General features: G+C 28.7%; 1 protein-coding gene across 1 annotated transcript in view; it reads right to left on the bottom strand.

Moving 5' to 3' along the window:
- LOC123300073 (transducin-like enhancer protein 4) overlaps nt 1–11,908 on the bottom strand; it is a 205,102-nt gene extending 193,194 nt beyond the window's left edge. Inside the window, exon 1 of the mRNA XM_044882546.1 lies at nt 11,461–11,908. Within this exon, the coding sequence (XP_044738481.1) occupies nt 11,461–11,517 (57 nt within the window). The 5' untranslated portion in view covers nt 11,518–11,908. The remainder of the gene's footprint in view (nt 1–11,460) is intronic.
- Nucleotides 11,909–12,482: the final 574 nt, after the last annotated feature.

The raw sequence follows: 12,482 nt of genomic DNA, 5'->3' as shown, positions 1-12,482 counted from the left end.
GACAACCAAAAATACGAGTAAAAAGAGACAACTTTTTTATTCTATCTTTCTCATTACTATTAGAGAAACTGAGATAAGTAGAATAGTTGCATACCCGTCTCGCTTCGTCCTCTATGAGCAATGCGGACTTGCATAAAGAGGCACACAATAAAGTTTATGGCACACAATAAAGTTATAACAATGGTGACTTCGGAATAAAATAACTCGCCCATGCCTGCTTTAAACCTCTGAAAAAACACCCGTTATAATACACCTCCAATAAATTATAATAAGTAATTATTAAATGTTTGTTTTAATAACTAAATATTAAATAAACGACAAAGATAGAAAAGTTATGACATATTAAATCGTTGGTTATACACCACGTATACAGAGGTTGGAAGCGAGAGAGGCGTACCAATGATTACTACTACAATGTGTGGATGTATGAATGTATAAACATTAATTGAAATTGATCTAAATAATTAGTATTTTAATTACTTTACAATTCTCACACACAAAATCAACTCACTAACAGTTATAGTAGTCAGTCAGTGATCAGTCACACATAACTCAATATCAATTTTATAATGTTTTTTATTATATCTATCTCTGTTTAATAAATGATTGATTTATGTATTTGTCTCTTTTTTAATTCATAATTCAAAGGAAAATAATCAGTTTTGTTTTTACATGTAAGTTAATTTTACAATTTTACAGGTTGGGTGATTTCAGCTGACATCATGAATTTGTAAAGACTTCCTGTAGTCTAAATTTCAGGGAAATGTATACTTCCCAAGATAGAAACGAGGATACACAGTAAAACCTGATAGCAAGTAAATATTTTTTCGGTTCAAGAAAATTAAATTTTCATCTTTGATAACGGCCAAAAAGTTTTCAAAAGCAAATAACAATGACAAAACTATCTATAGACATGTCAAAAATACATCTGAACTTGTTGACAAAATGTCAACACAAGCAAAATCAATACATAGTGTAAAACAAATCCTCTTCCGCCCGTCTGTCCCTAATCGTTATGTATGCTTAGATCTTTAAAACTACACAACGGATTTTGATGCGGTTTTTCTTATAGATAAAGTGATTCAAAAAGAAGGTTTCTATGTATAATAAATGCACAAGATAGTAGAGTAACGGGTTGAAAGGGATGTGCTTCCAAAACTTGGTATATCGATTAAGCTCAAATATTGACAAGATATACAATCAGCTTCAACGAGTACAACTTTATTCAATAAAATTTTTAGTAATTATAATAAACTTGTTAAAATATCATTTGCACAATCTTTTTTTTCAGCTCACAACTCATCATAAAATAATGTAATGTTGACTCTGATTCTCTACACTAAAAAAGTGTTGCTAATATGTATTAAATAAAAAAAAATACAAAAAAACAAAGATAAAAGTAGTGTTTATTCGAACATTCTTACACATTCGTTTACCAATAGTTCGTTGACTTTTTATACTTACATTAAGCATCGTATATAACTAAGTAAAGTTTGAATCGTCTTATCTTACAAAAAAAAAATGACTTACCTATCATTTAAGTCAAGTACTTAAATTATTAATAATTTTTTTTATTTCATTTTGTTATTTTTAATTTGTGCCTAATAAATTTTTTTATTTGATATCAACAGTTTTTACTTGGTTTGAAGTCCAAATTATTAGAAATGATTGACTTGCCGGTTTAATGTCATCATTTGCGTCTATATAAATGTATTCGCATAAAAGTGGACAAGGTCGTGTTTAATAATTATACCACAATCAATATTTCAGCAACGTTTTGATTTTTTTTATTAGATTTTCATCAGGCATCAAATAGAAGTTATTATAATCAATCATAATTATATTTTAAGAGATTTTACGCTCCTTTAATTAATTAAATTAATTATTATCCGAGATATAAATGCCATATGTTTACATCATCAACTTCTAACTTATACTTTTGTTCGACATTAATTACTCCAATAAGTGTTTAATTTCGAAACGGGAATTTGACTACTGCGGGGATCGATTGATCTTTTTAAATCTCTTCTAGATTCCCTACCCCAAACCCTAGTTCCTTTTAAAACAAAAGTCGTATTAGTTCCGGTTTAAAAGTGAAACTATCACAGATTTGTTTTCATTAGCATTCCGTTTCATCCTACTCCATAAAGCATTAATAATTTTCCATTATGTGAAACCTATTTCCAAGAACAACTCAATAATATAATGTATTCTAACTAATATTACAAATTTGAAAGTAAGTATGCCTGTCTGTTTGTCTGTTACGTTATCACACCTATATCGCTGAACCAATATGGATGATTTCAGTTTAGAGATAGCTGGGACCTCGGGAAAGAACCTTTTTTGTTGTGAAAAAAACTTGATTTGGTGACATAAGGAATCAAAGTTTATATGAAAACCCTAAAGCTCCCCTTTTGACTTTTTTGACTTCTATTCACGCTAGAATGATGACCTTTATTCCATTCAATGCGTAATAAAGTCAAATTAACAGAATATTACGCAGAAACTCCCTGAAAATGGGAAAACGACGCCAAAATTATCTTTCTTCTTCTAAATATGCTAGAAAGATGGAGTTTTTAGTTTTTGACGAGAAATTTCCTGAAAATTATGATTGAAAACTTTGAAATTTTCACCGCAAATGAGATGTACTTCTATGGCCACCGGGAGGTGACCTATAGACATGATTGTATAAATGAATCAATGATTCTTTAAATAAATCAATGATTCTATAAATGAATCAAAAATTCTTTAAATGAATCAATGATTATTAAATTCATCATAATAGATTCTGTAAATGAATCAATGATTCTTTAAAGGAATCAATAATTCCCCCAATGAATCATTTAGTGAATTAATTGAAATAAATCATTATTACGAACGAAACCGCGAGAAAAAGCTAGTATACTTATAATTCATCAAGTTAATTTGCATATAAAAGTTGTGTAGACAAACTAATAGTGAGTTGTAGTTGATTGAAGTATAATAATAAATATATATATGAATAAATGTTGTTTATTATTATATATTTATGATTTTTTAATATTTCATTAATAATTAATGTAACGTAGTTGAATTCAATCACGAATTTAATTGTATTCTTATGATGACTGAGTAATAAGTAATAATATAATTATTTTTATGTACACTATTGTACAACCAACCGTTGATAGTTCATTATTACTTAAGTTAAAGTTTTATATTATTATTTATATTACTTATATTTGTTGTAATCTTTTTTTACTAGCTTATTTAATGGATTGGCTGTGTATTATTAATTTAATTGTGTTTGATGGAAATAAATCAATAAATGTGCAATTTCGCATGTAAAAATTTTTATTTTTTATGATTTACTAGCTCTGTGAACTACTCGCTTCGCTGAGAAACTTCAATTTTAAATACAAAGATTATTGTGTTATAACTCACACTTCATATGCCGTCATTTACCCTCATTTTGTTCACAATTCCGTTTAACCTCTAAAATTATCAGAGTTTCTCTGCTATATTATGTATGTATTATATATAAAAACTTTCCTCTTGAAACACTCTATCTATTAGAAAAAATCGCATCAAAATCCGTTGCGTAGTTTTAAAGATTTAAGCATAAATATGGAATAAGGGACAGCCAGCAAGATGCGACTTTGCTTTATACTATGTATTGATTATTATTGATTATTAAGCAATGATTTTTATTAAATTTTTAATTTTTAATTAAGGAAAAAGTATCAAATGGATTCGAGAAATCGATCTTTTTATGTCATTTTTGGACGATAAAACAGGAAATAAGAATCAAATTATCAAATGAATGCGATTTTTATATTCTATGGGTCGAAATTATCCAATATACCCAGTTTGTTTTATTAAATTCCGAAACCAAAAATTATTTGTGATTTTTTCGATTTTTTCGAAGGGGTACATACATACCCTTTAAAAAAATTGCAAAAATCAAGACAATTTTTTATTAATCTCCAATTTCAATTAAACTGAATATATAATGTAATTTTAACCCGTAAAATACAAAAATCGGGTTCATTTGATGATTTGATGTATAGTTTCTGAAATATCATCGAAAATACCATACGAACATCCATGTCTCGAATCGATTCCGGGCTATTTCTTATAAAACGTTTGTTAAAAGTCAAATGAAAAGAATTTTTCCGTGGTTGTTGGGTTGTAGTTAAGATACCGATGGCTGTAATAACAGGAAAAAATAAATTTCAAACATTTTAAATGTCGGAAGAAACATGATTAAGAGACAGCAACATCCCTCTAAAAATTATCTAGATATAGGTACTACTTCCTCAATATTTACAGGAAGTTTATCGTTAACAAAGAACTGTTTAACTCTCATACAGTTTACCCCAATTTGTTACTAAACAATTATTCCCTAGCGGTACTTCGTAAAAAAAAAACGATCATTTTCATCCTCCACTCCAAAAAAAACTCAAATAAGAGAACCAAATTTATCAATTATGTTCTTATACAGGTTAGAAAAACATATTAATAAACAAAACCCCTAATATTGTGAAAAAAAAATCACCCTGCAAAAAACAAGAATTATTACCTGTTCTGACAGAGCATTTAACTTTCTCTTACCTCTGTACGTCCATAATAAACATTCTACAATACCAACCCCTATAATTTTTAAACTAATACACATTATCATTGTTCGGGGTTATTTAAGAGTACAAAAAAAAAATTACTCATCACTGCTTGCATATTTAGAAAGAGGGACCTTTTGAAATATACATTTTTGTACCTTTTTTTATTTTTTGTTCAACTATTGTCCGAAAAAAATTGTTGTTGAGTTTTAATTTTATTTTTTTTTCTGTGAAGGGGGAATTCTTTATTTTAGATAAATGTATCCCTCAATAAATTCATTTGTGTAGAGAGATAATCCCCATAAATATTATATAGGGTTAGAGATATGGGGGGTAACAATTTTTTTTTTTGGAACTTTAAATAAGTATTTTAAAATTATGGGGCGTTGTTAAATAATTTTATTAACACTATTAACTTTTTTTTGGGTTATAAAGTTCTTTTAAGTAAGTTTGTGTGACTATATGACATTAAAAATATTTGACCATATGGTTTGATTTGAAGTAGGAATCGATTGAGTTTTACCTGTCCCAACACTTCATGATTGAATTAATATAGAACAGAACACAATTTCTTCAACACATCGATTTTACGAAGACTAATAATTAACTCAAGAAAAATAAAAGCTAGCTGAAAGTATATTTTCCAATTCATTTTGTATGTGTGCCTTGGTTTGTGTGAATAGCTAATATTTTTATAACGAGTACAAAATATTCTCTTAAAGTAGGCATAAAATGGAAATAAAAAACATTTATTATTATATGTGCATCAAATTAGCTTAGCGTCATTTAGAGCTTTCGTAGACGAATTGTAATGGGATAAGATTTTGCCGCTAATTAGTTGTGAAGTTGCAAATCTGGATTTTTCTATTTTTATTTTGCAAGGATTTGAAAAGAATCGTTTGCATTATCCATATAATAAGGGCCATTGCAGTTTTAATATCAGATAAAATATTCAGTTAAGGATGTATGAGCATGGTAGTGGGGGCACAAATTTAAAAATAGATATTTTCAATTTTGATGATAAATTTATATTATTACTTGACGATATAAGACGAAAAGTAAGAATAAAATTTTTCGATATCTGGCTTAATTTTCAAAATATCGAAAATTGAAAATTTTCTTTAATTATTTAGCTTTCGATATTTCGAAAACCAAGACACATATCGAAAAATTTTATTCTTATTTTTCGTCTACATTCATGAAGTTATAACAAAATTCATCATCAAAGTTGAAAATAAGATAAAAATAATTTCAACCCTTAATCTACCCTGCTCTTACATCCCTTATATGGACGGTGACACTTAGTTTTTTTCCTTTCTAATTCATTGCTAATATGTTTACTTTCTATTAAAAAGTTTTTTTAAAATTTGTTTTCATTCATTCCAAATGAAAATTATCAAAAACTTCCAAAATATGTCGTTTTTTGAGATTCCTCCATAAGAGCCAATGTATTTTATATCGATTTTAAATGACTTTTTTCTTAAAAATTTGCACGGATACCTAAGCTGAAATTTTAACCACATATTCTTTGAGTAAAAGACTACCTACAAACAAATTTTGAGCCTTTAAATCAAACATTGTTGTCATGCTCATACATCCTTAAATTACGCATAAAATAGAAATAAAAAAACATTTATTATTACTATTCTTAGATAAATTAGACACCAGATTTCATTTACTCATTTTAAAGTTTAACCCGATTGTATGGACGTTCTTAGATATAAAACAAAGAATGGATGTTTACTGTATGTTATGGTTATGTGTTACTGTGAGTGATTGGTATTGTATGTGTATAACTTCAAGTGATGAATCTAACCGGCTGCGTTCATATATACACATATACAAAAACGTCCATAAGAACTCCTCTTACTTCATATAATATAAATGGCTGACTAAATAGTTTACAAATTGTACAGCTCTCAATAGAAACATTATAACTCTTAATTAATACCAATAAATTAAAATCATATTAATATTTTTTTAAAGTAATAATGTATAGTGTTATAAACTACCGTTAACGATGATTTACGAAAAATAAAAAATAAAACTCACACACCAGTCCAGTGTGAACCTAATACATTATCTAGAGATAGATAATACACCAAACATATATATTCAAATATACTTTTTGATTCATCTCACTTCTAGATTCCATTAAACAGTGACAAATATATACTTAAATACACAAACTTGACAAAGAACGTTTCAACGTTTTGGAATCCAGTTGTTCTTGTTAGAATCGAGTATTATTATAATATTTGAGGTGTGTTTTGTTGTAAATAGGTTCTCTATCTATACAGATATACCTACGTAGTGTATTTATTGAAGTTACAATGTAAACATTTATTTATTAAGTGATATATTTTATTTACAAATGTTGTTTTCATATTTATATTTATTATAGATGGTGTAGTAGACACGGGATCCGATTTTATGGTAGGTGTTAAGCAAGAACAAAATATATTAGCCATTAATTCATTAACACTGATGAACAATTATATTCATTTGATATTTAAGACAAGAACTCTTAATCAGTAAATCAATTGGATGACAAAATGTACACAAATGACTAATAAGGGGGATTTTACCTTGATACTCGTGTACCTTGGATCATCATTCAATTATTTGCAAACATATTGAAATCTATGAGAAAACTAGAACTAGATGTAAACAGCGACTAAGGTATGAAAAGTTTACCTTTCGGAGTGCAAGCAACTGAGAAAATTGTTGTCCATGCTTATATGCTTCCAAGTAAAATACTTTAAAAAGTAAAAAGGTGTAAAGTCTATCAAGCTTTCTACAAGCGACTCAAGAAAAGGATGTTGATGATAAAAGCACAAACGTCTTCAAGTATAAATGACGAGGTAGCTCCAACGTAAATAAGGGTGTGACCCATGATACATTAAGGTTTTCTACTCCATAACACATACATATGAATAACATTTTTATCGATAACTGTTTAATATTTTAATTCCAAAAACATATACAAAACATGTCGCAGCCGGTAGGATTTAAATTTTGAAAAGCAACCGAAAGAATTGTTTAGCACAAAAACTAAACAGCATATCTTGTATCCTAAGCCATTTTCAAAGTATTTCAAGATCTTACCAAACGCCCAGAGAAAAGAATGTGGTGAATGAAGAAAAACTTGTGAATTTTTCAATGTTATTATCACATATCTGCAATGATGTTTACTAGCATGAAGTGTCAAGATCTGATACACATTGAAGGTGGCGCCCCGAAGTACAAATGGTGAGGTTGATCTAACGTAGATTAGGATGTAATACATTACCGTCTTCTACCAAGGATCACATATATAAGACCTAAATATTATTTTTATCGATAACTTTTTAATATTTAAATATTTAATTGTTTCGAGTATCGTGGTACTTATTTCATGAACTATGTCTCAACTGAAAGTCAACTGAAATTCATCTTTATAAAAATTATATCCAAATATGGCGCAGCCGGTAGGATTTAAATTTATCTCATCGATAATTAATTATTTGTATACCCAAATATATATAGAGTGTTAATTGTGATCCAAGTACACAATTCCCTACAGAATTAAATTTTTTTGGTCTAAACTCGGGCTTCGATTATAATAAGTACACAAAATATTTGTATTTAAAATAAAAATAGGAAAAAAACCTCTTATTTTTTAACAAAAATAAAAATAAATATGATATTTTTTGTCGTTAATATTTTAAATAAATATTGTACTCAAAGAGATTGATATATTTTTATTTTAACTTTGCACAAACATTTTGAAAAAAAAAGAGAACTCATTTCAGTTGCTGCTTGTATATAAAAAAAAAACACACGGGGGGCCTCCCATTTACAGAAAAATAAATATGAGAGAGATATTATTCTTCGAAATGAAGAAAAGTCAATATTGTAAAGCAGGGGGATTACTAAAAGAAACTTCCAAGAAAATTTTTTTACTTGCGTTTTTTGAAAATTCATACAGATTGAAAATTTTTTGTATCGAACTTTGCTAAAACTGGATAAAGAGGGTAATTTTGAACCAATAAATACAATAATCGGGTTAATTTTATATGATTTCGACCCAATACGAAAATTTGAAAATAAAAAGAGAAGTTGAAAGAGAAATAAAATGTTTAAGAGTCAATTCCTCTTCTACCTTAGCCACGCTGTTTGGCGATAAATATGGAAAGTTATTTACAAGTTACATCAAGCCGTCGCAAAGTCGTTAGTCAAAAATAAATCATGAAATTTGAAAAAAGTTAAAATTTATGTAAAAAATATACTTAAATATTCTGATTTCGAGTCTTAAAAGAATATTTTTCTTTTAAAATATTAAAATTCAAAATCGTAATTTTTAAACTGTATATCACGTGACCTAAAGCGCGGGTAAGCCCTGCTGTAATGTCATAGCGGTATGAGTCATAGACCATCAGTTAGTTCAGTGTAGACAGCTGGGTATAATATATCCATAGATAATAAGTATTTATATTTATTATAATCAGATGTCTATGAATATATCTGTCAAACTTATTTGTGTTATTTCGTATAGTGATACCCATATTACGTCATCAAATTGGAGGCCCACGTTTTGACAGTTTAAAATTTAATTTAAGTTTTTGGCAAGAAAGCGTGTGTATTTTTCCGAAATAAATTTTTGATGGCTTTTAATTAGCAAAATCAACATTTTTAAAGTACTTTTTCAAAATTTGTGGAATACCCTATTATTAACTATAGGCTACGATTTCACCCGAAAAAAAAGTACCAGGGGAAGCGAAAAGGAACTTTGTCGTCACTAGAGATAATTTGCATTTCGATGAATTTTATGTAAATCTCGAATCAAAGCTTGACGTAGGTCGTTATCACAAACAGACAGGATGACGAATCAATTTTTATCTAAGCCTTAATATGATAAAACTTTGAACTGTTATACGTGCTTACTAAAAAAATTCGAGGAAAAAAAATACGCGCGCATGTACTTTTTCTTGTACATATACAAGCGCTTTATAAAAAACACAATGTAACTTACAAATAAAATATTTATATGATTATTTTAATAAAACAATTAATTCGCACTTAAGATATTTTCAAGTGATTTTGAAATATAAAATAATGTTCGATTGCCTGCCTATAAAAAATAATTTTATATTGATTTCAAATTGACTTTAAGTGGTTTTTTAATTCAAGTACCTACCTCTACCTAGCTATCAGCTATCAATGTTGTACGTTCAATTTTTTTTTTTTTTTATTCTGTAAATACACTTTTAAATCGCAATTTTACAAATACATATAAATGTGATAAGATTACCTTGTTTTAGGGGAGAAGTGGGATGAGTTTTTGTATCTACGGAGACCATAAAACACTTATTCGAGGAAATAAAACCGAAAAAAAAAAACAATCTTACCCAGGTATTCTCTACATCTCTTCCCCGATTTTTTGTTCAAACGCAAATCGAAAACGGCGAGGTTATATAAAAAATGTCAAGAGTCAAAAAGTGTTTAGAATGGTCCAAAATATAATTCGTTATGGTTTTCGAATCAAATTTTTGGCCTAAATTTCATTTTCGTCAGTAACGAATTCGGAGAGATATCGACAACGGAGAGATTTGGTAAAGTCAAGTGTCAAATAATGCTTAGAACCGTCCAAAATATAATAACTACTGGCTTTCAAATTAAAGTTTTAACCGGAACGACAAGTTAAGCTATATTTTCGTCAATAAAAAGTTTTCGGCAAAAATCCGCATTTTTGTTCAAATATTGATATCTCGAAAATGTTGAGGTAAGGTATAAAATGTAGTATAAAATGTAAATAGAATATTTTGCCCCAAAATAGGACACTTATGCTTTTGCTAAGTACACACAGACAAGCATATTCAATCGGCTCCCATAAACATTTACTGGCACGGAGTCGATTTTTGGGTCAAATGCCATATTTCCTCGATTAACTAACTATATTACCGTGTGAAACATTACGAAAATTTCGATTCTAGTTTTACAAGAAAGTATGGGCAGCTAAGCGATTTTTGAATCGCATGGATTGGCTTTTAGAATATGCGTAAGCAGTGGAAATCAACGGATATAGGATCTACAAATTACATTTACCAGCCGACGCTTCCTTCAAAATACAATTTCATCTCTAAACTAACAGATATTTGGGTTCTACTTAAGCTATAACCGCTAAGAAAACTATGAAAAGCACATATTATAACATTTGTCCCTACCGAGCGTCGCTAGGATAAAAGCACTTTTGTCTTCAGTGGATGACACCTTAGAATACGAGGTTTTTACATGGGATTGTAATTTACTTTCATAAGACAAAAGCATTTCTCACGAATACCGCTCAGTTTTACCATCCAAAAGCTTAAGAATTCGTTGAACCTTGAAAATGACTCAAAAAATGCAAGTTACTTGAGAGTCGGAGGTTTACCCTACACGTTAAAATAAAGAGTAAATTGCCTGTTAAAATAACAGATACTCGAACTTCATAAATTTTTCGTAATTTATAGCTTGAGAACTTTAGCGTCTCGATCAATAATTCTGGATTCTAATACAAAATAAAATGTCAAAATCCACGTGTTTCCGAAAATCAACAAGTGCGATACCATTCAATTACGAAAATTGACGAATTAGTATTCTAATTTCTAAAACAAATGCGCAATCGTACTCGATTGATTAACACATTCTAAAATACAGATTACAAAGTGAATACCGCCAAAAAAATGAACTTTTCAAAAATTATAAATTCTATCTGAAGTACATGGGTTACTTTTTTATGTATAATAAATTCAGCCACGCGGTGGTTTTGGTATTAATTTCATTTCTAACCTCAAACATTTTATACCGGGTGTTAAAAAATTTAAAAAAAAATTGTACTTACCGGGTGTCTGGCGGCAGCCACCGCCGCAGCAGCATTCATACCGGCACCAGGGTACATTCTTATGTCACCAAATAAATAAACCAATACGGCCCATAGAGATTAACATTATCCAATTTTATTGCGTGTCACTATTTAATTAATATAATAAATACACTTAAAAAATTATAAAAAAACACAAAGAAATATGGAAAATTTAAGGGGAAATTAGCAAAAAATTTAAAAAATAACTCAAAGATAACACATTTGGATAAAAAACCAAAAAAAAAAAACACACAAAATGGATGAAACACTCACACAAATTCCTATGGAGCGCAAAAAAATATTTTAAAACACAAAAAACCACACAACTAATTTGACGCTGGCTGATTGATGCACACTTTTTATGGAGAGAAGAGGGAAGCAAAAAATTATAAAAAATTATAAAACACCACAGAAATAATAAAAATTAATTTTTTCGTTTGCAACAAATTGAAGAAAAAAATTTTTTTTTCTGGCCGATTTGATATGAATTTTTCGTTACGAAGTTATACACACTGATTTTTATTATGAACAAAAATAAACTTTCTAAAATATTTAGCGCGTATATTCCCAAACAGTTTAACTGAACACAACAAGAGTTCAAACTCAACTGAACACTAATCTTGTGAATAAAATAACCAAACAGACAAAGAACTCACCATATAGCTTATAATATATTATGTATATCTATCTGTCTCATTTACACTTATTGGTATAATAGTCTAGTATAAAACGGTATACGACGGTTTCACTGTTTTCGTAATTATTTAATCACGTGGTTAATTTCTTGAAACAAGAATTTCGATTATGAATTCTGGAAGTCCTTGATGAATAGATCAAAAGTCTTCACATATGCAAGATACTTAAAATTTTTGAGACACAAGGCGCTGATGAGTAAAGTTGCTTGGAGATATTCTATTTTTGGAGACCCATCTAACGTGAATAAAACTGAAGGACGCAAATCATCCCATTTTATGGAGCTCCACAGTAAAGGTAAATGAAAT

This window comes from Chrysoperla carnea, chromosome 5, assembly GCF_905475395.1.
Source record: "Chrysoperla carnea chromosome 5, inChrCarn1.1, whole genome shotgun sequence".
NCBI lineage: Eukaryota > Metazoa > Arthropoda > Insecta > Neuroptera > Chrysopidae > Chrysoperla > Chrysoperla carnea.
Note: the sequence above shows the minus strand (reverse complement) of the source record. Positions and strands in the feature narration are given on the sequence as shown.